At 46.5% G+C, this 27,402-nt stretch overlaps 3 protein-coding genes across 7 annotated transcripts in view; 2 read left to right on the plus strand and 1 right to left on the minus strand.

The window, feature by feature from the left end:
• The window catches only part of VCF1 (VCP nuclear cofactor family member 1), a 26,523-nt gene extending 10,850 nt beyond the window's left edge, over nt 1–15,673 (plus strand). The window contains exons 3-4 of one of the 2 annotated variants that reach the window (XM_073005084.1): nt 9,851–9,935; nt 15,474–15,673. In XM_073005084.1, coding sequence (XP_072861185.1) covers nt 9,851–9,935; nt 15,474–15,661 — 273 coding nt within the window. In that variant the 3' untranslated portion in view covers nt 15,662–15,673. Of the gene's footprint in view, nt 1–9,850; nt 12,263–15,473 lie in introns of those variants that run through there. The other variant, XM_008011935.3, reaches the window with a different exon arrangement.
• Nucleotides 11,114–26,067, minus strand: COG1 (component of oligomeric golgi complex 1). The gene is made up of 14 exons (XM_008011933.3): nt 25,708–26,067; nt 22,698–22,942; nt 22,368–22,549; nt 22,058–22,228; nt 19,327–19,483; nt 18,576–18,786; nt 17,452–18,243; nt 16,501–16,647; nt 15,841–16,002; nt 13,951–14,078; nt 13,359–13,467; nt 12,808–12,917; nt 12,364–12,439; nt 11,114–11,307 (listed from the first exon to the last, which is right to left on the minus strand). Exons 1-14 carry the CDS (start codon nt 26,020–26,022, stop codon nt 11,170–11,172), a joined length of 2,943 nt encoding a protein of 980 aa, XP_008010124.3. The 5' UTR covers nt 26,023–26,067; the 3' UTR covers nt 11,114–11,169.
• Nucleotides 25,416–27,402, plus strand: part of SLC39A11 (solute carrier family 39 member 11) — a 563,219-nt gene continuing 561,232 nt past the window's right edge. For 3 of the 4 annotated variants that reach the window (XM_073005074.1, XM_037993737.2, XM_037993738.2), the window contains exon 1: nt 25,416–25,596. The gene's annotated coding sequence lies outside the window, so the exon portion shown is untranslated. The remainder of the gene's footprint in view (nt 25,597–27,402) is intronic. The other variant, XM_073005081.1, reaches the window with a different exon arrangement.

Raw genomic sequence — 27,402 nt, forward strand, 5'->3', positions numbered from 1 at the left:
CGCGGTGGCTCATGCTTATAATCCTAGCACTTTGGGAGGCTGACGCGGGCAGATCATAAGGTCAGGAGTTCGAGACCAGCCTGACCAACATGGTGAAACCCTGTCTCTACTAAAAATACAAAAATTAACTGGGCGTGGTGGCATATACCTGTAATCCCAGCTACTCAGGAGGCTGAGGCGGGAGAACTGCTTGGACCTGGTAGGCGGAGGTTGCAGTGAGCCGAGATTGCCCCACTGCACTCCAGCCTGGGCGACAGAGCGAGACTCTGTCTCAAAAAAAAAAACCTATATTTTTAAAAAAAGCAATACCTTTTAAAAGTACAAAGACCTCAGTTTTTTTTAATACCTTTAACTTAGCTTAATAAGATCATTTTGATTTTTTAGACCAGTGTGAAGTAATGTCAGATAGAGAGTGAAAAAATGTGGAGATAAAAAAGAAGTGGCCGCTGGGCCATGTATAATCCCAGCACTTTGGGGGGCGGAGGCAGGTGGATCACCTGAGGTCAGGAGTTCGACACCAGTGTGGTCAACATGGCAAAACCCCGTCTCTACTAACAATACAAAAATTAGCCAGGCGTGGTGGTGCACGCCTGTAGTCCCAGTTACTCAGGAGGCCTAGGCGGGAGAATCACATGAACCTGGGAGGTGGAGGTTGCAATGAGATGAGATCGCACCACTGCACTCCAGCCTGGATGACATAGCGAGTCTCTATCTCTGAAAAAACAAAAAAAAACAAAAAAAACAAAAAACAGAAGTGGCTTACCTAGGACAGCTTCAGCCCCTTTCTTGTCTCTACTAGAAAGCAAACTTTTTGATGTTAGTAATATTAAAATCCTAAGGGAATTCTTAGTGGGAATGCAGAAACGTGAGAAATTAAAAAATAATAGAACCGGGGGATCCATGTATCATAAACTTAGGAATCTATAAATTCATTTGTTTTAACTGATAAGAATTAGCTGAGTGTTAGGTGATTTTAAAAAACATAATGTGAATTCATATGACAATAGGAGTATTTAGAATAATTTTTTTAAATGTTATTTTAAGCTTTTCATTCTTGCCCCTTCTCATCTTTAATCCATCTTAGAGTAGTAGTATTAATACATTCTAAGAGACTGATTTGGTCAACTCTTTTCAGTGGAACTGTTAGGGTTGTGTGTTTAGAACCCTGTAGCAAATTAACTCTGAAATTAAGTTTTTTTTTTCTTTTTTTGGAGACAGGGTCTCACTCTGTCTCCCAGGCTAGAGTGTGGTGGTATGATCATGGCTCACTGCAGCCTTGACCACCTTGAGATCAGGTGATCCTCCCACCTCAGCCTCCTGAGTAACTGGGACTACAGGCGCGCACCGCCATGCCCAGCTTATTTTTATATTGTTTTTGTAGAGACAGGTTTTCACCATGTTGCCTAGGCTGATCTCAAACTCCTGGACTTAAGCGATCCACCTGCCTCGTCCTTCCAAAGTGCTAGGATTATAGGCATGAGCCACCATGCCTGGCCTGAGATTAATTTCTGAAAAGATCCATTCAAAAGGATGGAACAGTGCTGTTAGTCTAATTTATAGTGTACATTTACTTTGCTTACAGTTTAAATCCTTGATATGTTTGTAAATACATCAGCTCACAGCATACTAAGCTACCCCAAGCAGTTTTCGTTTTTTTGTTTTGTTTTGTTTTGTTTTGTTTTGTTTTTTTGAGACGGAGTTTTGCTCTTGTTGCCCAGGCTGGAGTGCAGTGGCGCGATCTCAGCTCACCACAACCTCTGCCTCCCAGGTTCAAGCGATTCTCCTGCCTCAGCCTCCTGAGTAGCTGGGATTACAGATGCTTGCCATTATGACTGGCTAATTTTTTTGTTGTTGTTTGTATTTTTAGTAGAGATGAGGTTTCACCTTGTTGGCCAGGCTGGTCTCCAACTCCTGACCTCAAGTGATCCACCTGCCTTGGCCTCCCAAAGTGTTGAGATTACAAGCATGAGCCACTGCGCCCAGCCCTGCTTTTCAAATTAAGAACAGAAAGCATTTGGTTCTAGATAATATACACATAGCTCTCTCTTCTTATGAAGCAGAATGGCTTAGTGATTAATATTTCTGCCTGGGGTGGGGGTGCTTTCTTAAGGTTATTAGTAGAAATAGTGTTGGGAGTTGTTTAGTTACTGCCATGGGTGTAAGTGAGTTGTCTCTTAAACTGACTTTGTACAGTGGAAAAATAAAATTAAAGGCAGGCCTGGCTGAGAGACCAGGGCTTCTGTGCCCTTTGATGTATTATTTGAGCTGTTTGGACTAAGAAAATGAACTTCAACTTCCCCGTCCTCTGCTTCGCAGTTTCGTTGTATCTAGCCCTTCTGCCAAAGAGAGTAGCGTGTCCTTCTGCCTGTTTGCTCTATATTCTCTCAAGACTCCTGAAAGCTTTTTCTAGTATTTCTCCCTTCTTTTCATCTCTTCAGATTCCTTTTACCCACTCTTTCTTTCCCTGGCCTGCTAGTGGGCTCTTTTCCCCACTCACCTCCTCTCTGCCTTGTTTTCCGCTCAGCTTCCTGTGTGCCTTCTCCCTCTCCCTTCACGACAGACACCTTCAGTTGCCTGCAGCCACTGCTGGGACTTTCTCATCAGCCTTCCCTCCCTTCCTCTCTGGATCCTGCCTTCTTCCTTGACTCCGTTCACACTTTTTGCCAGGCTCACCAATGGTCTTTGCATTCAGCAAACAGTTCCCGAACACCTGCTGTCTGCCCAGCACTGTCCTGATGCTCCGAGTCCCCTGTATCTTCTTCCTCTCCTTCCAGAGTTCTTTCCTTCCCCCTCGGGAGTGGGGCGTGTTCTCCTTCCTTGCCATTTCCACAGTCCTCCTGGGCATGCCTTCCTGCTCGTTGTATTATGAAAGTTCCCAGTAGGGCTCTGCTCTCAGACCCCTGACCTCATTCATTTCCCACAGGTTCCTAGGATCCCCACTCATAAGCATAGACCTGAGCCAGTCCTACATGCTCAGGACCCACGTGTTCCTGAAGCCCTCATGGCTCTTGATAATCTAGCCATCACCTCTTGCGCAGTTTCCCTCTCACTCACTCCTGCCAAGGGCCCACCCACACCACACCTTGCTTTTCTGAGATTGCTTTTGTTCCCATTGGTCATACCCTGCCTGTGAAAATTCTTCCTCATCCTCCTGGGCCCAGCTGAGACACTATTCATGGTAAGGAGCCTTTCCTAGTACTTAGTCAGCGTCCATTGCTGGATTCCTGTCACCACAGTAGCTGTGAATGGTTGTTACCAATGGATATGGTGCCACCACTTTCTTGATTCAGCTCAGTAAATATTTACTGAATGCTTCAGCAGCCCTACTGGAATGACTTGTACATAGTAGGCACACAAACATTTCTTTGCCCAGTGGTTGGATGTGAGAACAAGCTGCGCCCTCCTTTTGCCAGCATGGTGCTGAGGTGGGGCCCTGGCGTTTACGCTTTAAAAAGCCCCTGGCGGCCAGGTACAGTGGTTTACACTTACAATCCTAGCACTTTGTGGGGCTGAGGCAGGAGGATATCTTGAGTCCAGGAGTTCAAGACCATCCTGGGCAACAGAGTGAGACCCCGTCTCTACAAAAAATAGCTTGGCATGGTGGCATGCACCTGTAGTCCCAGCTACTCAAGAGGCTGAGGTGGGAGGATCGTTTGAGCCTGGGAGGTCAAGGCTTGAGTGAGTTGTAATCATGCCACTGCTCCAGCCTGAGTGACAGAGCAAGACCCTTTTTCAAAAAATGAAATAAAAAGCCCATAGGTAATTCCAAAATATTGTATCATGGCAGTTCTCTTCTGGGTCTTTACCCAGATGTCTGCAGTTACAAGGATACAATGGTAGATTTTTTTTTTTTTTTTTTTTTTTGAGATGGAGTCTCCCTCTGTTGCCCAGGCTGGAGTGCAGTGGCGCAGTCTGAGCTCACTGCAAGCTCCGCCTCCTGGGTTCACGCCATTCTCCTGCCTCAGCCTCCCAAGTAGCTAGGACTGCAGGCCCTCGCCACCGTGCCCGGCTAATTTTTTGTATTTTTCTTAGAGATGGGGTTTCACCGTGGTCTTGGTCTCCTGACCTCGTGATCCGCCCACCTCGGCCTCCCAAAGTACTGGGATTACAGGCGTGAGCCACTGCGCCCGGCCCAATGGTAGATTTTATTATTGCCAAAACTAACCTAGAGTCCTTTTTCACACAGATCTTCAAAACAGGACTCTTTGTATATTGTTTAGAGAGATTCTTGGCCAGAGCCTTCATAAATTTACCTTGATTGTGTTCATAGACCCACAAGGGGTTTTCATTTCACAGATCACGCACAGCTTTTTTCTCTTTGGGTCGCTAATACAGATTTGTCATGAAAACAGCCTGGTCACATGTCATGTCAGCACTAAGCCTAAATGGACAATTCAGAGAAAAGAAAATGAGCTTTGTAACTGTTGATTTGGTTAAACTGTTTGATGAGTCTGTAAGGCATCAGGATCATAAGAGTGGGATTCCTATTTGATGGTCCTTCTCAGTCCCAAAGTCTTTGGACCCTTGTGTCTCTTTTGGTAAAAGAATTTGCTGTCTTTTCGAGAACAGATGTGACAAGGTAAACACTTCTCTACCACGATAGCAGTTTCCATTTCCAAAGCCATGTATCAAATAGTGGCTTTTGCCCTCAAGCAATCTGATATTAAAAAGCTTCAATTAAGTGAGGGAAATAGGATTTTTTCCTATTTCAAGATTTTTACTTTAGGAGACAAAAATGCTTTACTTCAGTATATATCTTAAGGCACTGATACAGACTTTGAATTTAGTTTTATGCCTTTTGGTTAAAAGTGAAGAATGGTCTTTCCTTTATCCCATAAAGCAGATGACTTTGGTGGCTGACAGTGTTAAGATCAACTACAGTAACTTAAAAAAAATTTTTTGACCCTGTTCCATAGAAATGCTTTATTTTGTAACCCAGTACATACCAACTATATTTGTGAATAATTGAAAGAAAACTTCACAGAACAATATCTTTATGTCGTACACTTTGTTTTCCTTTTTTTTTTTTTTTTTTTAATGCTGGTTGTAACCCACCAATTTTATGCTGGTTTCACTTTCAATTTGAAAAATCCTGGTCCATCTATAGATTGTGTGACACTCCCTAAGCCTCCCCAGTAGTGAGAAAACTGGTCTGAATTGTCAGAAAATAGAAACCAAAGCATCAATAGTTTAAAACTATTGTTGGCCTGCTCAATGCAAGTGAATACAACTGAAGCAGCTTTAGAAGTTTAGAGGTAGTTAAGGTGAAACAATCTTCTCAAAATCATATTGGCAATATCAATACTTTTCAGTCTCCATTTTGAAGTTAAATGTAATTGAAGACCTTACTTGGTTTCGTAGTAGCATTCTTTTTTTTTTTGAGACAGAGTGTCTGTCATCTGGGCTGGAGTGCAGTGGTGCCTTCTTGGCTCAGTGTAACCTCTGCCTCCCAGGTTCAAGCAGTTCTCCTGCCTCAGCCTGTTGAGTAGCTGGGACTACAGGGATGCGACACCACACCCAGCTAATTTTTAAATTTTTTGTAGAGACCGGGTTTCGCCATGTTGGCCAGGCTTGTCTCGAACTCCTGGCCTCAAGTGGTATGCCTGCCTTGGCCTCCCGAAATGCTGGGATTATAGGCATGAGCCACCATGCCTGGCCCATGGTAGCATTCTTTTTTTTTTTTTGAGACAGAGTCTTGCTCTGTCGCCCACGCTGGAATGCAGTGGCACAATCTCAGCTCACTGCAAGCTCCGCCTCCTGGTTTCACACCATTCTCCTGCCTCAGCCTCCCAAGTAGCTGAGACTACAGGCGCCCACCACCACGCCCGGCTAATTTTTGTATTTTTAGTAGAGACAGGGTTTCACCATGTTAGCCAGGATGGTCTCAATCTCCTGACCTTGTGAGCCGCCCTCCTTGGCCTCCCAAAGTGTTGGGATTCCAGGCGTGAGCCACCACACCTGGCCATGGTAGCATTCTTTAGCTACTTACTCATGATCAGTTTCTTCCTCAAAAGAAATGATTTTTGGTAGACACTTTAGAAAATAAATTTTAAAATAGAAGATCCAAATCCTAAATATTTTGTCATATATATCCTTCCAGATTGTTTTTGGTGTATATAAATATATGTATGTATACATTTGAGAAAAACATTTTAAGAATCAACTGATACACTATATACACTGTTTAGTATGAACTGAAATGATGTAAAAAATGATGCTAAAGACTTTGATGTTAGTGTATGTACATCTCTATGGTCATTGCTAATGACTGAATAGAATTTCATCATATATGTATATAATGGATGTAATATAATTAAACTAATTCTTTATTGGACATTTAGGTCATTCAAGTTTTTAGCCATTATAAATAAGGCCCAGTAAACACTTTTTTTTTTTTTTTTTTTTTGAGACAGAGTCTTGCTCTGTTGCCAGGCTGGAGTGCAGTGGCATGATCTCGGCTCACTGCAACCTCTACCTCCTGGGTTCAGGTGATTCTCCTGCCTCAGCCTCCCAAGCAGCTGGGACTACAGGCGCGCACCACCACGCCCAGCTAATTTTTGTATTTTTAGTAGAGACGGGGTTTTACCATGTTGGCCAGGATGGTCTCAATTTCTTGACCTCTTGATCCGCCTGCCTCAGCCTCCCAAAATGCTGGCATTACAGGTGTGAACCACCGCGCCCAGCCACAATTTTTTAAATGAACTGGAAATTGCAAATCTACCTAACCCTGAAAAAAAAAAAGTTATGTGCAGAAATCTTCCCTAATCTATTTAAAGAACTTTTGCCTTTTCTCAGAGTAGCATCACCCTTATGCTATTATAGTATGACATAGATATAATTTGAGATGAAAACTTGACTTACTAGAAACTGATTGTAGTTCTTGCCTTGATTTTCAGACAGTACCTGTATTGAGAAACAGTAAAGAAAACAGACTAAGAGGAAACAAAGCGTTCTGCGTGGTGGGTTTCTTATTGAGTGTAGTTACCCGTTTGTTAAATATTCGTGATTCGCAAGGTGCAAGTGGCCATTCTGCGTTGTTATGCTAGGTTAGGAGAGGCCTTTGTAGAATACAATTTGTGTTTTTGACTTTGACTTCTTAAGCCTCTATGTAAATACAGTTGCAGCTGCTGCAAATTCTGCTATCTGACTTCATCAGCCCAGCCCATTAGCATCTTTTCATGAGGTTTTTATTTTTTATTTTTTTTATTCTAGAAAGAGGGGTTGTCTCCTGCTACCTATAGGCAATGGGGTATGTGGCCATAGCTCCAATGGCCTCGGCACCATCACAAGTCTTGGTTTCAGTCTTGTTAATGATGGCAGCTTTGTGAACATTGCTTGTTTTCATTGTTTCAGATAAGTTATCTATATGCATGTTATTGGATGTAAGTTTTGGTCAAAAAAGGGATAGAACTAGGATTTTAAAAATCACTTTAAAATATATATTTGTAAACAGCATTTTATTTAATTTATACATTTTTATAATAAAAATAAATAATAACTACATTGCAAAGAAGTTAAAGTGTAGAAAAAACCAAGCAGCTATAATCTTTCCATTCTAACATAACTACTGTGATTTCATTCTTTCTTTCCAGTCTTTGTTTATATTTTTTGAGACAGTCTCATTCCGATTGCCTAGGCTGCAGTGCAGTGGTGCAATCTTGGTTCACTGCCACCTCGACCTCCCAGGCTGGAGTTATTTTCCCACCTCAGCTTCCTGAGTAGTTGGGACTATAGGCGCGAGCCACCACACCCAGATAACTTTTTTGTTTTCTTATTTTTGTGTGTTTTGTATTGTTTATGAGATGAAGTCTCGCTCTGTTGCTAGGCTGGGGTGCAGTGACATGATCTCGGCTCACTGCAACCTCTGCCTCCCGGGTTCAAGCAATTCTCCTGCCTCAGCCTTCCTAGTGGCTGGGACCACAGGCGCACACCACCACGTCCAGCTAATTTTTGTATTTTTAGTGATGACGGGGTTTCACCATGTTGGCCAGGATGGCCTCGATCTCCTGACCTCGTGATCTGCCCGCCTTGGCCTCCCAAAGTGCTGGGTTTACAGGCATGAGCCACTGCACCCGGCTTTTTTTTTTTTTTTTTTTTTTTTTTTTTTGAGTAAAGTCTCACTCTTGTTGCCCAGGCTGGAGTGCAATGGCACAATCTCGGCCCACTGCAACCTCTGCCTCCCAGGTTCAAGTGATTCTCCTGCCTTGGCTTCCCTCATAGCTGGAATTACAGGTGCCCTCCACCATGCCCGGCTAATTTTTGTATTTTTAATAGAGATGGGGTTTCTCCGTGTTGGCCAGGCTGGTCTTAAACTCCTGACCTCAGGCATGAGCCACTGCACCCAGCCAATCTTTTTGTATTTTAATGGAGATGGGGGTTTTGCCATGTTGGCCAGGTCTCGAACTCCTGCACTCAAGCAATCCACCTACCTCAGCTTCCCTAAGTGCTGGGATTACAAGTGTGAGGCACTGCACTCGGCCTCCAGTCTTTTTTTTTCTTATGTGTAGACTTTACCTAGTTGTAACTAGCTATTTCAGAATCAATGTCTTTGCCTAAGGGAATATAAGTTTGGATGTATTAAAGAGCTAAGTTAAAAAAAATTATATGCTAGATATTAATTACTAGAATTCTTTCTCATGTGCTGAATACAATATTGTATTGAGTTGTAAATACAGAAAGGTACCGCCAATTGAGTTATCAGGGTTGTCATTTATTAGAAATGCAACAGTAAAATTGTAAAATAAGGCTGGGCATGGTGGCTCATGCCTGTAATCTCAGCACTTTGGGAGGCCAAGGCAGGAGGATTGCTTGAACTCAGGAGTTGGAGAGCAGCCTGAGCAACATAGCGAGATCTTGTCTCTGCTAACAACAACAACAAAAAATTTACTGGGCGTGGTGACGTACATATGTAGTACGAGCTGCTCAGGGGGCTGAGGTGGAACGATTGCTTGAGCCCAGGAGACTGAGGGTGCAGTGAGCTTGATCCACTGCACTCCAGCCTGTGTGACAGAGTGAGACCTTATCTCCAAGAAAGATAAAATAAATTGTAAAATACCATAATTCTGAAATGGGTCCTTCATGGCACCCTCCCCTTTGAGAGTGCTAGTGGTGGAAGGCAGAAATTTCTGAAAGTGACTTTTTTTTAAAACATGAACTGCAGAATGAAAGTGACTCTTTTCAGGGATCTCCGAGTAGCCTCTCCAAGATGACCAGAACACCAAGTCATGTTAGTTACATGAAAGAAAAAATTAGGCACACTCATGTACACACACATACATATGAACTGCAATAATGCCAACATAAGATAACTTGACCAGAAGTCTCTTAAGTCCTTTCAGGGTCTGTCCTGCAGTTATAGAATACCATTTTGTGTCCATAATGATCACAAAATTGGCATAAGCTTTTAGTTTTTATCCTCACTTGTGCCCAGAAGCCATCTTTTTTGTCACTTTTTATACCCTGTCCCAATGACTGATACATTCTCTTGGAGGCTGAGAACTTCCTTCTTTGGTTGGAAATAATTGAATGAATGGGAAAAGCAGGTAGAGAATATGTGTAAAAGAATTAGGATATAGTTGACGGGATTTGGAGTTAGGGCCCGTGCTTGAACCTGGACCTCTCCTCCTAGATCTGTGTATTAGGGACAGTAAATCCTGCTCAGCCTGACAGGGTGGCTGTGAGGAGAGGATGAGACGTCTTAGGAGAGCATACTTTATAAATTCCAAAGCCCAGTGTATGTCTTCATCCTCAAGCTGAACTGGAAGGGTACTCTTAATAGAGCACTGTACATGAAACCACAGTAAAGCTCTTAAAACAGCCTGATTGTGACCCTGTTTCTTCTTCCTTCCAGTCTTCAGGCAGTGACAGTGGTGGGAGCAGCAGCAGCAGCAGCAGCAGCAGCATCAACAGCCCGGACAGGGCCAGTGGGCCGGAAGGTAGCTTGAGCCAGACCATGGCTGGATCCAGCCCTAACACGCCTCAGCCTGTGCCCGAGCAGTCTGCGCTGTGCCAAGGCCTCTACTTCCACATCAACCAGACCCTGAGGGAGGCCCACTTCCACAGCCTACAGCACCGAGGGCGGCCTCTGACATGATGTGCCGGCAGTTTCTTGCCTTCTGTGAAGGGACAGCGCTGTGCAGATTTGATATTTCAACTTACAACTTGTTTTAAAAGAAAAATTGCACACGAAAAATGCCTGTTGGCTTTTCAGTCTATATTTGAAATAACAGGTTAACAGGCAGTTGTTTACTTGTGGTTTTGCTGCACTATTGCAATTTCAAAGGGGCTTTGAAGCAATTTTTTATAGGATTCTTTTGAGGGAGGGTATCAAATCTATGTCAAGGTAGTGGTTTGAGGAAAACTCATTCTGTGTGTTGAATCCATAGTATGTCCCATTCAGACTGATTTCCAAATCTGTCAACTAGAAACTCTACTTGATGTAAAGAGCCTTTTAAAAATGCGGGATCTTCAATTTTTTTTATTCAATAAACTAGTAAAGAGTATCTAGTTTCCATGAAAAAACATAAGTTTTTTTCCAAAATATAGGAAGCTTGATTCAGTCTTGCACTGAAATTAACTGCCATACTACCTCTCAGTATGTAGATGTTCTATTGAAAGTACTCTCTCCTGTGTAACAGGAGAAAATAATCAGATCCAATTCAGACTGTCAGTGAAGCACCCTCCCTAATAATAGTCTCTACTCTTTGTTATATATTTGTATTTCCAGGGAGAATGTCTTTTAGATTCTTGTATAACCAGATAACTTCTGTGTCACTATTCCTCCAGAGTCTGCACCTCAGACTTCAGTAGGAAACATGGCACAGTTCTGCAAGTGAAGAACGTAATGACTTTTTGTCCTACAAACTTGGTCAGTCAGCAGCTTATGTGATCTCATTGACAATTCCACCTTGTAGTGTCAACAATTAAGGCGCTGTTGAATGCTAATAAAATGTAAGCTACCTGAACTGATGTCTAAAGCAACAAGTATTGTGAAATTATGGGACAAGGATTAACCTGATGCTTAAAGTAACCCCTAACAGTAACTAGGGGGCCACATTCCATCAGTGAAACTGCAAAGATTGGTGTGGCTGAGAATCAGATGAGCAGAGGCATCTTTAGAAGAAATAATGTGGTAGTATTTATTTAGAGAGAGACAGACGTGTTGCCATGTTACTTAGTCATACTAGAGAGCCAGCCCAGTTTGAATAATGAAGGTGCAGACGTGTTGTCTTCTTCGCTGACGAGCTGTCTGAACAAGGAGCCAGGAATTGTCGGGTCACCAGCTGTGGAGCGTGCCGGGGGGACAACCTGCCATTGGATGTAGAGAAAAGTGCCTTAGAGTTGACCTGAGCCCTCCTGCCCACTCGCCCTCTGCACGACGCCACTCAAGAGTCCACACGGCACACACAGCGGAGCTGAGAAGCACGATGGCTCTAGTCAGAGGACTCTGCTGTCGGTCCAGATTTGAAGAGGACACAGGGAACAGCATGAGCCTTTGTGACAAAACTAGAATTTGGAAATGAGGACTGTCCTGGGAAAAGGGTAGACACAGGCACCTCTCTCCACAGCCTGCTAACATAATGTGGGCAGAACTGAAAGATCACTGCAGTGGAAGCTGTTCTGGAAGAGGCTGCGTCATAGCCCATGCTTAGGGACTGGATGGTTTTTGCAAGAGCTTTTTTTTTTAACTACCATCTCCCAACTTTTAAAGCCAGATACTTGATAAGGATTTTAGATCTTAATGGGTTCGATGGTAGGGAATACGGAAAGGATACACTGCTAATATTGTGTCTAACGATAAAGCAAACAACTCGATGCTGTAAGAAGACAAGCTGTTTGAGCTTTCAAACACACGTGCACACAGCACAATTCAGAAATACCCAGGTGGACTCCTGCAGGCTTAACAGTTGGCATCCTACTGAAACGAAACGTGTATTAACAAGAAAATGTCAAACTTTTGGGGAAACAAATTTTCTATTATTCCCCACCCAACTAAAGGGGAAGATAAAACCATCATCATCAGAACAAAACAGATTTTTTCCAAACAAGTACAATGATAGTGCCAGGTTGGCAGTTAACTCTTTCACCCTACTAAATTCAAGAGATCATCTCCATCCTGTCCTGTATATTTTCTACATTTCTATTAAGAGGCTACTTGGTAGTTTCAGTGGGCATCTTTTACACCTTCTAGTAGCTCAAGCTAGTAAAACCTTGTACTTCTCTATTGCGCCGCCATTAAAAGCAGCATTAGTGCATTGTGTCATTCAGTTCTTTATCAGTTATTTAAAAGGGCGCTGATCATCGGGTGTCTCGGTGGGAGGTGGGGACCCATCCACGGATGAGCCTTTTGCTCTTGGCACCAACCTGGGCTTTTGTTTCGACGTTTCTGGTTGATTTAGCCTTTCGAGTGCTTGTCATGCTCAGTGGGAGAAGTCCAAACCTCCAAAACAAGAGGAAAGAATTTAGTAGCACAAACAAACAGGCAGTTCTGGGGCCCAGCAGAGGCCTCTTTATTTTTTATTATTATTTTTGAGATGGAGTCTCGCTCTGTTGCCCAGGCTGGAGTGCAGTGGCGCGATCTCGGCTCACTGCAAGCTCCGCCTCCCGGGTTCACGCCATTCTCCTGCCTCAGGCTCCTGAATGGCTGGGACTACAGGCGCCCGCCACCACGCCAGGCTAATTTTTTGTATTTTTAGTAGAGATGGGGTTTCACTGTGTTAGCCAGGATGGTCTCGATCTCCTGACCTCGTGATCCGCCCCCCCTCGGCCTCCCAAAGTACCCAGCAGAAGCCTCTTAGCAGCCTTTACCTGATCTGACTGGATGCTAGTGGCAGGATGTTATGGGGTTCTTGGGAGTTGAACGTACTGCTCCGGGGGGCGAGCTGATTCTCTGTACCAGTCACCAATCCAAACAGAACCTGGCAGACAAGCAGTGGAGCTCAATAAAATGCAGAGGTTTCATTATGCAGGTAAAAGAAACGCAAAAAAAAAAGTCACCGATCACTATCGTATTTCTAAGCATCATTTTGGGGAATGTTCTGAGTGCGTTAATGCTTCATGATTACTTTTTATCTGAGAGGTCAGAATCTGAGAGGCAGGGTGTTTTTTATTCCTCTTTCTGAGGCCTGGATAAAACTGTAATAATCCTTATTTACAACGAAAGGGGCCAAATCTTGGTTGCCTCAGTGTGTGAGATTTTATCTAATCCTCTTTCAGCCCTCATAACTCCACTCGGCTATTTGTGTCTCATCCCCCTCCCTACGCTGCATCCTCGAGTATTACGTGCTGGAGCAGGTTAATTTTGTAATTTCGGCCTGTGGCACTTGGTTCACACTGAGCATGTTTCTGATTTGACTCACAGAAGTTCGCTGCACCAGGCGATGAAGGTTGCTGTTAAGGTGTGGTGTGAAAACGTCCAGGTCAAATGGATCAATGAGGGCTTCCAGGTGGTCAGTCACTTTCTCAATTCTGAGAAAAGGATTAGGATCATTACTGTCTACATTTTTTAGGATCAAAAACAATCATAATATCCTACTGCTGTATAAATCTTAGAGTTGGATTTTATTCTATGTAGTTGTTGGCTTAGTACATTTGTCACTGATGATAGTGCTTAAGTCACCCTCAAGAGTTTCAACCTGACATCTTGCCTAAGTGAAGCCCACCCTTTCCCCCTCTTCTGCCTATAAGAAGAGCACTAAGTGCTCAAATGATACTCAGCAGCTGCTAGGCTGACTCAGAAGAGAGAGGAATGAGTCCACCTATTTCACTTGACCATGGCATTTATCCAGCAGGCGGCCATTATTTAACTTGCTGGTAATATGAGCACTTACTGTTCAAAACAAACACAATGAATGTGCTGTATAACAGGCTGACTCTGGTGGCTTCCCAGCAAAGGGACTATCTGCTTTTGGAAGAGACTGCCTTGACATAGCTCAGTAGAGGATACGACACCTGGAGTCTGGCTTGCTCCGGCCACTCTTCACCTCGTCAGCCTTGGCTGTCAGAACAATGTTGAGGTAACGCAGATCATAAAGCAGCTGCAGCGCCCGGTTCTGGGTGACTGGAAATGCACCTTCTTTCTGCAAATGAATTCCCGGTCCCCACCCATGAAGAGAGAGGACTTGTTATGTGAGCGTAATAAACAGCTTCATGTTTTGGTTGAGTTTCAGCTTGCTATTCAGAAGCAGATGGTTTTAATACTCATATGGTCAGTTTAATCTCACAACAACAAAACAAGTTATGTTAGAAACTTGATCTTAAAATTAAAAACCTAACAGCAGGGAAGAGAAATGGCCCTTAAAAAAGGCCTCAGATGTTGTAAATGGTTGTTCTTAAGGGAAAAAAAAAGGCTCCTTGCATGAAGGAAAAGTATTTTGAAGAAGCTCATTAGAGAAGACTTACTGAATTCTTTCCAAAATCAGGATTTGTTCCTTCTTGGGACTTGACTTTTTTTTTTTTTTTTTTTTTTTTTTTGAGATGGAGTCTCGCCCTGTTGCCCAGGCTGGAGTGCAGTGGCACAATCTGGGCTCATTGCACCCTCTGCCTCCCAGGTTCAAGCGATTCTCCTGCCTCAGCCTCCTGAGTAGCTGGAACTACAGATGTATGCCACCACACTCAGCTAATTTTTGTATTTTTAGTAGAGATGGGGTTTCACCATGTTGGCCAGGCTCGTCTCGAACTACTGGCCTCAAGTGATCTGCCTGCCTTGGCCTCCCAAAGTACTGGGATTACAGGTGTCAGTCACTGCGCCTGACATGCTCCTTCTTAAAAAACGTTACTGGCCAGGCGCGGTGGCTCCTGCCCATTGTCCCAGCACTTTGGGAGGCTGAAACGAGAGATCTGCTTGCACCCAGGAGTTTGAGACCAGCCTGGGCAAAATCGCAAAACTGTCTCTACAAAAGATGCAAAAATTAGGTGTGCTGGCGCATGCCTTGTGGTCCCAACTATTTGGGAGGCTGAGGTGGGAGAATCTCCTGAGCCTGGGAGGATGAGGTTGCAGTGAGCCGAGATGGCAGCCCTGCATTCCAGCCTGGGTGACAGAGTGAGATTTTGTCTCAAAAAAGACAAAAAAAAAAAAAGTTACAAATGAAATGGGATTATACACCAAGGGCAGAACGCTTCCTAGACAGTGAAAGTGGTGTGAAGGGTTGGGAGACAAGAACTCCCCGTAAGCGAGCACCTCTGTGTGTCACACCGTGTGGCAGGCAACCATTCTCTAACTCCCCACAGTCACCCCTGAGGTAGGTGTGCTGTGGCTGGGATGGGGAGGGGGGCTGTCTGCCTTTTACAAGTGAGGAAACCACTGAGCAGCTTATCTACAGGATCACATTTGGTCCTGAGGAAACAGAGGTTAATGATTTGCCTGGAGCCGCCAGTGAGCAAGTGGCAGCACTGAGGCTGGAAGCCAGGTTTTTTATTTTGAAGCTCTGATCCTTTTCATTGTTTTTTTGATTTTTTTGTTTTGTCTTTTTAAGAGACAGGGTCTTGCTTCGTCGCCCAGGCTGGAGTGCAGTGGTGCGATCATAGCTCACTGCAGCCTCGAACTCCCAAGCTAAAGCCATCCTCCCACCTCAGCCTCCCAAAGTTCTGGGTCTTGGTCTTTCCATCTGTGCTGAGCTGCCTTCTTAGCGAAGATCTGCTCGACTCTTCAGAATGGGTGTAAGTAAACTCACAGCGCTGGGTGCCACTCCTAAGAGAGAGCATTTTTACAGGACCCGATGCCTGGGCTGGGTGATCCTTAACAGTTTGAGTCTTTGATGTGAAATGCTCAAACCCAAGACAAAACTAAGGTTTTGTTTCGTTTAATTTGTGTTTTTAATGGGCAAACATTCAGACACCTACCTTACTCTGTTTTTCTTCGGAAAGTTTCTCATAGGCAGCTACTACTTGAACCATACAGCTTTTCAGCATCTCCTGTAATGTCACCTTTGGCAAGGCGTGGCCTCCAACCCGATTAACTTCCTGGCATAAACTAAACAGGAAGGACTGTACATACCAGGATGGCTAAAAGAACAAAGAAATGTCACATTGCCAACTGCACCAATTAAATGACACACCATGAAAGTGAACCCACTTAATCTTACAAGGCCTGTTTGCCAGGACTTTGGCCCCTCTCAGCAACGCTTCTTACAGGCAGACTGTTGAGCAGACACAAGGTCCCTGGTTAAGTGCAATTTGCTGTTAGCCCCTCTGCGGTCTGAGGCTGATCTAGCAGAGGTACCTGTGTTTTATGCTGCTGATTTCACGGCAAGTAAGTGGTTCTCTAATTAGCACAGAGCCTATGCTACAAAAGGAAAGAATGGTTAACTGACTTCTGGAACAGTCTGCCATTTACTTAGCCCTATATCTACTATGCCCCCATAGTAGAAAGTTACAGATGTTATTTTCAGCTATTCCTCAGAAGTTGTATGTTGAATGATTTTCTAAAATCTTTTCTTTTCCATGGAGCAGTTATATTCCCTTTTTCAGCCCATGGTGCCTGCTGGGATGGGACCTGCTCACCTGTGCAGGGAGTCGGATCTTGGATGTGACGCTGCTGCCAGACTCTGCCTCCTCCTGAATTTCTAGCTCATCCCAGCTGGTGGCTGTGGCCAGGACTGAGCCAGCATCATCTAGAAGTAATGACTGGGTGAATCCATGAATCAAAACCTGGTAATAAAAGGCAAATATCCATACAAGCCACTCAGATCCTCTATAGAGTTTCTTTAAAACAATCTGTGTAATCCTGAGAACAGCTCAAGCTGCTGAAGTTGTAGGAACAGTGATGGTATCAGTCCTCTTTTGGCTAATTATCAATGATATCAGCCCTGGGAATTTTGTTGCTAACTACCCTATAAATGTCATATACCACTCTTTTTTTTTTGAGACAGGGTCTTGCTCTTCTCCCAGGCTGACTGCAGTGGCGCAATCACAGCTCACTGCAGCCTCGACCTCCTGGGCTCAGGCAATGCTCCTGCCTCAGCTTCCCAAGTAACTGGGACTACAGGCATGCACTACCACACCAGAATAATTTCTGTACTTTTTGTAGAGAGGGGGTTTCATCATGTTGCCCAGGCTGGTCTTGAATTCCTGGGTTCACACAATCCACCCATCTCAGCCTCCCAAAGTGCTAGGATTACAGGTATGAGCCACCATGCCTGGCCCAAATACCACCTCTTAAGGTACAAGTGGAAACTACTGGGAATGTGATATTTAGGTTAAAGAGAGGAAATACAGGCAGAAAGTCTTTCATTCTCATCTGATGCAAGGAAAAAAATGCAGTTTTTCTGTCTACAGAATCTAAGCTAAAAGTGAATGAAAAAGTTTTTACTGAACTTTCTAGCAGAGATAAAATAACTGTATGAAATAAGAAATGTTTTGCCTTTACTACTGAAGGAGCTGATTGAGGTTGGCAAGACTGGAACATGACAAAAGTGAGACAAGACAGGGGTAAGAAGAAGTTATATCACTCACTTTCACAACTGCAGTGCTCCAGACCCGGTAGCCCATCACGCTCTGCTGGAGGAGTACTTCTTTAACCTCTTGCCACTTGGCCTGTGTAGGAATGATTTCCTGAGTTTTCACCTTTCCCTGTTTTCTCAGAGCCCGAAACTCCCTTGCTGGTTTCTCTGAGCTCTCTGATTTTCCCAGGATGCACTGCTTCAGATGGGGGCACAGCTCTCCCAGGGACTGGCAGAGTCTGGCCATGAAAAGAACTGAGTGCAGCTTAGCACTGTTGAGGGCATCCTGTTGCCCTTGCACACCTTCTTCAATGCTCTGCAGCTCTGCCCGGATGCAGTCCACGATGTGCTTGATGCATGCCACGGACTGAGTCCGCAGCATCTCCTGCACGGTCCCTGCGTCTGCGTATCTGTCAAAAGCAGAGCTCTTGGCCTGTGTGGGAGAAACGTCCTTGGGCAGTGACGAGTCATCAGAGGGGAGGTAAGCCAGGAGGTCGTCTAGTTTAACCTTCAGCTTAGAATCCAGGGCAGAACAGAAGTTCTGTACACAAGGGCTAATGGCTTGTGCTTTCATGGAGAGGCCGCTACTGGCAAAATGACCACGGTTTGCCACGTTGACCCAGGCCGCGTCGGAAGGCAGGTCATTAGGACTCTCGGACCAGAGGAAGAGCGACATGTTGTACTCAAAGTGGATGTGCTTATTTGAAGGGGAGTTGCTGGTGCTGCTTTCAAGTTCCTGCAAAGCTGAAACCAGGAGCTCCTTGGAGCTACTGGAGATAGAGTCAAAACCTTCCTTTGTCAGAGTCTAAAAGAGAATGAGAGAAGAGTTCTAATCACAGTTCCTTTAAGGACGCTTCAAAACAAGAGTACCAAATGGTAATTTATCCTAGCATTCAGAAGGTTCACCATCTTCAGAAAGATGGCATGGTGTTGGCAGAGAATAAAGCCATTGTTGATGAACATGGGCCCATTCCCGACCAAGTGACAGAGGCCTGGTGTATTTTCAGCTCTAGACTCTGTATCTGTTACTAAGCAGGAAAAGAATATATTTGGGAAGTGACGGAAGTCTCGCAAGACTGTCCAAATACCACTAGGATTGGCCATAAAACAGGTAGACCATGTGACTGTCCAGCTCACCTGTAATCGGTCAAGGAACAGTTGCTGCATCATATCTTCCCAGAACAAAAGCGGCTTCTCCAGAAGCCGCCGACACAGCACATCCCAGCTGTGATTGGCGGACTCATTGGTGAGTAACTCCCACATAGCGTCCCGGATTCCCGCGAGGCCCTTCATGCTCTTCACGTACATGAGCAGGTTGGTGACCCCATTTTTAATGTCTTCGTTACACCTGCAACAGAATCATTTTCTTTGGGCTCCATCAGAGGCATGGTGTTCACATCTTTATTAAGAAAAACATCAGAATCCCATTTGACAATCTCTTAGCTGAGTTCCAGTAGATAAATATCTATGTGTCTCAGGACTGAGAGATCTGTAGCAACACAGAGCCTTTTGGCTGGGGTGGGGCATGCAGTCTGTTGCCCACACCAGACCTACCCTTGCTTCCCCGAGGATATAAGGAAGTCTGGACCCTGTGGAATGGCTTAAAAAACCAGTGCATCAAGTAAAAACAGGAGTTGCAGAACTTTCACATAAAGAGAATTTAAAACTCCCACATAACCTTTTGAAAGACAAAATCCTTCTTGGTTCTCCCCTGGTGGGTGCTGAATGACCTCAAAGGTGGCAATGGGCCACAGAGTAAGTGGCTGATGGGCAGCACGCCATTCAGGACAGGCTTTCTGCACATGCCTTGCTGACCCTCGTAATGCCCCGTACAAGGCTGCATGGGTGGTTCCTACCAGCGGCAGGGAAGCTCTTTCTGGCTACTTACATGTGGATCCATTTCTGCAGTGTGTCTTTCAGGTATTCCTGGCTGATGGGATGTGCGAGAGTTCGGAGTGTTGGCTGGAACTCGACGATGGATGCCGGCAGGTGTTTAAACCAGCTGCAGAGTTTCATCTCTTCCTGCAGGACACCAGTGCCCTTTCCTAAAGAGAAGGCCAAGTGAGAAGCCATCTAGGCCACCCTTTGAAGTGCACATTAAAACAGGGAGTTAGGTCGGGCACAGTGGCTCATGCCTATAATCCTAGCACTTTGGGAGGCTGAGGCAGGTGGAGTGCTTGAGCCCAGGAATTCAAGACCAGCCTGGGCAATACAGTGAAACCTCACCTCTACAAAAAGGAAACAAAATTAGCCAGGCATCATGGTGCACACCTGTAGTTGCAGCTACTTGGGAGGCTGAGGTAGGAGGATCACTTGAGCCCAGGAGGTTGAGGCTGCAGTGACCCATGATCATGCCACTACACTCCAGCCTGGGCAACAAAGCGAGACCCTATCTCCAAAAAAATAAATAAATAAAAGATGGACTTAGAAGGAATTTCCAAAACTCATCAAGTTTTCCTGTGGAAGGTCAAACTGGACTTCTGAAATACAAGGAAAGAGAAAGTACAGGACACGTGTGAGGTCCCATCAGGGAGTGTGGCAGCCACCCCACAACTCTGGTCATTCTGTTGGTTGAGAAGAATGGCAAAGATCAGGAGGACAAAAAACAGGGATCAAAAGAGTAGAAAGAAGAAATGAGTGCTGTGCAGTCCTGGGTTTTGTTTTGTTTTGTTTCTGGGGGTTTTCAAAGTAGAACTTAAGTTGTCAAAAAAGTAAAAGGTAATGGCTTCCCTTTCCTCTCAATCCTCCTACCTCCCTTAAAGATGGAAGGAAAGAATCGATGACTGCTTATTCTGATTAACTGAGTCGTTCATAGCTCTTCAGAGGTGACCTGTCAAGAAGGGGACAGGCCTGCACTGTGCAACTCTGGGAGGCCTTATTCACTGTGTTCTGAGTATAAGGCACCCTCCGGAGTTTGAAACCCAGGGCCCTCCCAAGGCCCCTTGTACTGCTTTCTAAAGCCATGACAAGTCAGCCAGTACCCACCGTTCCTGAGTGGGATGAGGTACTAGATGTAAGCACGTAGAGGGAAAGTGAAGCATAAGGAGGTGGAGGTGAAAGATAAAGTGAGCTAAGATGAGGCAACAATAAGCACCTCTCTCTGGAAACAGCCACTTGGCCACCACCACTCTTCTGTTTCCTTTCTACCTTTGGTTATATCTCCTTTGTCAATTTTGCTGACACCTCCATTTGACCTTGGATTTCTGGAGTTCCATAAGGCAGAGTCCTCTGTCATCGCTTCTTACTGATGACGTCATCCATTCTCACGGCTTGATATAACAGCCACATGCAGATGCACAACAGTGTGTCTCCAACAGACCTCCCAGCGATCTGTTCTGGACTCTCAGGCACTTGCCCACTTCACAGTCCCATTCCAAGGCCCCAGGCATCGCCAATGCAACATTTTCTCTCTTTCCTCTATTTTTTAAGACAGGTTCTCGCTCTGTCACCCAGGCAACAATGCAGTGGCACAGTCACTGCTTACTTCAGCCTCAACCTCCCTGGCTCAAACAATCCTTCTGCCTCAGCCTCCCAAATAGCTGGGGCCACAAGGGCATGCCAGCACACCCAGGAAATGCTTATCTTTTGTAGAGATGGGGTCTCACTATGCTGCCGAGGCTGATCTCAAACTCCTGGACTACCTAGGCTTCCAAAGTGCTGGGATAATAGATGTAAGCCACAGCACTGGGCCATTTCAAAGTGAACCCGTCATCAGCCGCTTCCAACCAGCTCCTTTTCTACTTAACTTGGTCACCTCCCTTCTCACGTCGTTATAGCCAATCTGTCACCACATCCTCTCCTCCTACAGATGTCCGAGCTGTGCAATTAGCTTCGTCTCTACTGTTGCTTCTTAACCCAAGCTCCAGCGGCTGACACCTGGATCGTGGTAACAGCCTCCTAAGTGAGCTCTCGGCATCCGTTCTAGCCCCAAGGGGATCTATTGCCACCTAAAAGCCAAATGCATTTATTTCATTTCAGTTGAGATAAATGCTACCAAATAAAAGTATAGGATGCACAGGCACATATAACATAGGGTCCACACCAAGCCTGGAAGGTCCCAGGAGGCTTCCATTGTTCTTTGGATAAAGTCTAAATGCACTAGCCTCACTCACAAGGCTGGGCATTATCCGGCCCCTGGCCCCACCTCCAGTCTCTGCTCAAACAGCTCTCCCCCTCACCCAGTACCTCTCAGTCTCACTGGCTGTCTTATAGTTTCTCCTCGCCTCAGGATCTTTGCACATCCTCTTCCCTTTGCCTGGAAGCCTGTTCCTTGCCTTTTTCACCTAAGTGACTTCCACTCAACCTTCAGCTTTCAGGTTAAAGGCTTCTCCAGGGAAGCCTTCTCTGACCTTGGTGAGTTCCTTCCATTCAGTGTTCCCAAGGCAACTTGTACTTAGTCTTTCTAGCAATGACCAATATTGACGCTAAATGGATATTCACATATTTGTGAGTCTGACACCTGCTTCTACCACTCAACTGTGGCTTCGAAGGAAGGGTCTCTATTTGTCCAGTTCACTGCTCCATCCCCAGAGCCTAGCATGGTGGCTGGCACACGGTAGATGCTGAGCAAATTATCAGTTGAGTGAACCAGAATTTAAAAAGCTTGGCTAAGAGCTCACCGGCAGGATGCTGGCCTGTGATGGTCTCCAGAGTAGAGAAGAGCAAGCCACACGGCAGGGCCGGATCTGGCAGCAGTCCTTCTGGCAAAGTGTAGAAAAGGGCATGAGCTTGCTTCAGAGTGGTGGCCAGCAACTCCACTAATGAGCAAATCTGAGCCTTGACACCAGCACCTAAAAGAAGAAACCATCCTCTTTGATTACCTTTCCCAAAGTGAAAGACAGAGGATGCTCTGGAGGCTTCAGTCTCCCGCAGCTCACCCTTCTCCATCCCATGTTTAAGGACCAAATGTTGGCCAGAAGCCACACCCACCATGGTGTGGCTGGTTGAGAAGTTTCTGAATAGTTGCCTTTCTGGCCAGCAGGAAGTCTGTGAGGGCTTGGCGAGGAGAACTCTCTTCTAAGAGCATTATAGAGCACAGGGCCTCGGCCACAGCTTGGTCAGACACGGCTTGGCATTTGAGCAACATCTTGCTTTCATGCAGAATAGTTGACCTAAAAAAATGATGACAAAGGTCACCAGGATATTTTTCCCATCTTGGGTAAAGAGGTTTGATACATCAGGAAAGAAGACAAACTCCATAAACCTGTAGTGTGAATCTTGGCCACCACCAGAGAAGCTCTTTACACTGGATCCACTTACCGGAAGTGGCTGGCAGCTGCCACCTGCCGGATGAGTATAGGAAACCGGGAGAGGACGGGACTGTATCGAGAACTAGAAGAATCCAGCTGGAGCAGGTTGTGAAGGTGGCAGCAGAGCAGGTAGAGCTGTGTGGCATGGAGATACTGAGAGGCTTCCATCGAGCTCCAGATCTTCTCAGGAATTTCTAAGAGTAGCTTGATCTGGGCAGCCATGCTGTAGAACTTCTCCTGGGATGGCTGCTGTGGCTGCAGGGGAAGGCACAGAACTAAACCAGAAGAACAAACAAAAGCAATCTCAGTGTTCTATAGGCTTGGGAAGAAATCTGGGGGTATTTAAGGATACAAAACTTCTATTAAGCTGGATTCAGTGCAACTCAGCAAGTCATCAAAGCCCAGTGTAGAAGAGTTGCCGGAATCAGGAGTGTTGTAAGATCCCATAGTTTTTCCTACACACGGATGCATTTTTGCTCAGCCCCATGGAGAGGTAAACTTTCATCTCACCATCTGGTTATCAGTGATCCTCTTGATGCTTCGATGGCATGAAGCCCTGTGGACTACTTCTCAGGTGAGCTTTCTCCATCCTTTTCTGATGTTCAGCCTTCCTACTTTTTCTTCTGTTTTTTGGGGGGCACCATGGACTTCTTTGCTGACTGTTCCTCTTCACCAAGGAAGGTACTGACTGCACCAAGCCACCATCTGGTTCAGTCTTTAGGCCTCTACTCATCTCACTCTATCCTTACTTCAGGATTTTCTTTCCCTCAAACAACCCCCTCATGAACAGTGTATTAGTCCATTCTCACACTGCTATAAAGAAATACCTGAGGCCAGGCGTGGTGGCTCACACCTGTAATCCCAGCACTTTGGGAGGCTGAGGTGGGCAGACCACTTGAGGTTAGGAGTTTGAGACCAGCCTGGCCAACATGGTGAAACCCTGTCTCCACTAAAAATACAAAAATTAGCTGGGCATAGTGGTGCACACCTGTAATCCCAGCTACTTGGGAAGCTGAGGCAGGAGAATTGCTTGAACCTGGGAAGCAGAGGCTGCAGTTGAGCCGAGAATGTGCAATTGCACCCCAGCCTGGGCAACAGAGTGAGACTCTGTCAAAGAAAGGAAGGAAGGAAGGAAAGGAGGGAGGGAGGGAGGAAGGGAAGAAGGAACCCAAGACTGGGTAATTTATAAAGAAAAGGAGTTTAGTTGGCCCTCGGTTCCACAGGCTGTAGAGGAAGCACGGTTGGGGAGGCCTCAGGAAACTTATGATCATGGCAGAAGGGAAAGCAGGCACGTCTTACATGGCCCGAGCAGGAAGAAGGTGGGAGGATGTGCCATACACTGTCAAGCAACTAGATCTCATGAGAACTCTATCATGAGACAGGACCAAAGAGGGAAATCCCTCCCCATGATCCAACCACCTCCCACCAGGCCCCACCTCCAACACTGGGGATTATAATTCAACATGAGATGTGAGCGGGACACAAATCCAAACCATAGCAAATGGATTAGTGCCTCATAAAAGGGCTGGAGGCAACTTTTAGGCTCTTCTACCTTCCCCCACATGAGGATGCAGCAAGAAGGCCCTCACCAGACATCAAAGGCCAGTGCCTTGATCTTAGACCCAGAACTGCAAAAAATATACTTGTATTATAAATTGCCCAATCTCAGGTATTTTGTTATAGCAGCACAAATGGACTAAGATACCTAAATTCCAAATCTCCTCATGCCCTTAAGGTCCCTCCTTACTAAGAATGACCCAAATCTAAACTGACTTCCTTCAGAACTCCTAGGGTAAATACACACAATTATTTTAGGACTGTACTTTTCAATTTCTTCTTCTATGTCCCAGTAAGTTCTCCCAGGCTGTTAAAAACAACTTCCCTGTTTACCTTTTTCACCCTCCATGCCCTTTCACTTCGTTCATTGCTAGGTCTATATTCTTTAAGGGGCCGGGTGCGGTAGCTCTCGCGCCTGTAATCCCAGCACTGTGGGAGGCCGAGGCAGGTGGATCACATGAGGTCAGGTGTTGGAGACCAGCCTGGCCAACACAGTGAAACCCCGTCTCTACTGAAAATACAACAATTAGTCAGGCGTGGTGGCAGGTGCCTGTAATCCCAGCTACGCTGGTGGCTGAGGCAGGAGAGTCGCTTGAACCCAGAAGGCAGAGGTTGCAGTGAGCTGAGATAGCACCACTGCACTCCAGCCTGGGTGACAGAGAGATACTGTCTCAAAAATAAATAAATAAATAATCTTCAGGAATGCAAGCGGCAGTTTCAATATGAGGAGGTGTTTGTTTACCTCCCATCCTTCCTCATCGTATCTAATCAATAGCATTTGCGGGTAAGAACACGGGATAAGGATAACCTGAATGAAAAAAGCCTTAGTTCTTAAAATAAAATGTTCAGCTATTAAAAGGTAAGGGCCGGGTGTGGTGGCTCATGACTGTAATCCCGGCACTTTGGGAGACCCAGTCACATACATGCGTAAAGGTAAGGGCTTGACGGTTGGTACTACCCTCAACAACTCCCAAAGGGTGGAACAGCTATTTGGGATTGTGGAAGTTACTTTTGTGGGGGGATAAGGGGAAGGTTGGGAAGAGGAAGAAATGACTTGGAGGGCAGGTGTCAACACAGGGGAGAAATCTGAGAAAAACAATGTCAGGACATGTTATATAGGGGAGAGCTGAACCGTCAAGACAGAGACCCCTGGCGTTTTCCGCTGAAATTGAAAGGAGCCCAGTGAGGCGTGGGAATCAAGGCCCGGAAGTCGGGGGAAAGCGCCTGAAGAAACTGTTGAATGGCATTTCCAGAAAGGATCAGCAGCCGCATCTGTGCAAGGAAGGTTGGCATTGTCCCCTGACGGGGGCCCAAAGGGTGAGGGGCGGGTAAGCTCCTCCTGGCTAAGGAAGGTGAGGACTCGCGGGGTCTGGAACTGACCGGCGGGGGGCGGGGTTGACCTGCAAGGCCAGGGGCTCCGGGGCCCGCCTGCGGGGCCGCAGGGTGGGGACACGGGGACTGACCTGCGGGGCCCGCGGTGGCCGGGGTGCGGCCGAGCCGGCCTGGCGGAGGCGGGCGCAGTACTGGTCCGTGGCTTTCACGGCGTCCACCAGCCCCACGGCGCAGCGGCGCATCTGGCCGATGGTGTCGGCCGCCTCGATCAGGTCGCGGTACCGTTCGCCCACCATCTGCCGCAGCTCCTCCTTCTTGTGCTCGATCTCGGCCCGAACCTGGCGCTCCAGCCCGCGGATCTCCTCCGCTCCATGCGTCTCGAAAAGAGCCGCAGGGTCGCGCAGATCCAGCCGCTTCAGCGCGGGTGAGGTGGCAGCTGCCGCCATGGTGCACTCGTCAGCCACCGGCCAGCCACTTACTCCCTTTTAGTCCCGCCCCCGCCGCCATCTTGGTTGGGGGCGGAAGCGCTTCCGGCCCGCCGGGGGCCATGTTTGCTTCCCGAGGGGGCGGGGCGGGGCAGACGGGGGGTGGGGCCGGGCCTGCGCGGGGTTTTCTTAAAGGAAGCTGGAGGGGAGGTGAGGTCGCCAGAGAGGTGAGGTCGCCAGGTTGGCTGCGATTCTAGGGCTGAGGCCTTCCCTTTCCCTTAGGAGCAGAGCTTCTCTGTGGAGTTAAGGGTCGGGATCGGGCCCAGGGGACTGACGGCATTGGCGCAACCGCAGCCGCTGCTCTTCACGCGCCTGGCGCCCGCGAGCGGACTCGGGCGCGCTCGCAGCCGCTCGGTCTCGGATCGTACTCCGCGTGCAGTTTTAGGAAGAGGGACATCCGCGCCCCTCGCTGTTCCGGGGGAAGCGCTATCTCGCCGCCCCTGAAGGGGTTCTGAGCTCTTGTTTGGCGTCTGCTTTTCCTCTGCTGTTGATTCGTGTTGGGGGTTTTCCATTTCGTTTAAAATCGACGTTTAGCCCCTGAAGACGTTTTCCCTGCGAGAGCCTGACCTTGGTGGCCACGGGAGAGGAGGACGGCGGGCTGGGCGCGAAAGGCCGGGACGCCCTGGGGAACGCAGCGCCCGACGGGTGGGCGCTCCTCACGTGGCCCAGGAATAGTAGAATCTGGAGATTGTGGCTTGTTTCTGCTAAGTCCCAGACCCTTCTTATTTATTTATTTTGGAAGATTTCACCTACACCAATGTCGACATAAACGATGAAATGTGCGCAGCGGCCAGGCTGAGCCCCCAGCAACTCCGGGCCTCGCGTGCATCCCTGCTCGTTCCCTCTCTCCCACCCGCCACCTCCGGACGCACAGAGTTTCAATCTGCAAATAAATGGTGCGTTTATAATATTCGAGTTTACCCCACAAGAGCCTTGCAGCATAGGGAGTATCATTCTCACTTTGCAGATGGGGAAACGGGGGCCCGGAGAGGCAAAGGGTTTTACTCATAAAAGTGCAGTTTTCAAAGCCTGTCCACGAGATTATCTTATTTTCTGGGCACATCCGCCATGCCAGGTAGGTAGGAATCATATTCCTAGTCTATTTATGAAGGAAAAGAAAAACAGAAAAGCTTATTTACCTGCCCAAATTACATAGCTAATAGGTGACCCAGTCAGTATTTGGACCTCGATTTTTAAATTCCTGGCTCGCGCTCTTTTCTACATTTTCACGTAATTTCCCACAGAGCACCCTCTGTTGGCGGGCCTGCAGTTTGCAGTCTCTAATCCCATTCTGCAAGGGACACTCACTGGTATTCGGCTGATGAGCATCCGCAGTATCTC

The sequence above is a fragment of the Chlorocebus sabaeus genome, chromosome 16 (assembly GCF_047675955.1).
Source record: "Chlorocebus sabaeus isolate Y175 chromosome 16, mChlSab1.0.hap1, whole genome shotgun sequence".
In the NCBI taxonomy this organism is placed as follows: domain Eukaryota; kingdom Metazoa; phylum Chordata; class Mammalia; order Primates; family Cercopithecidae; genus Chlorocebus; species Chlorocebus sabaeus.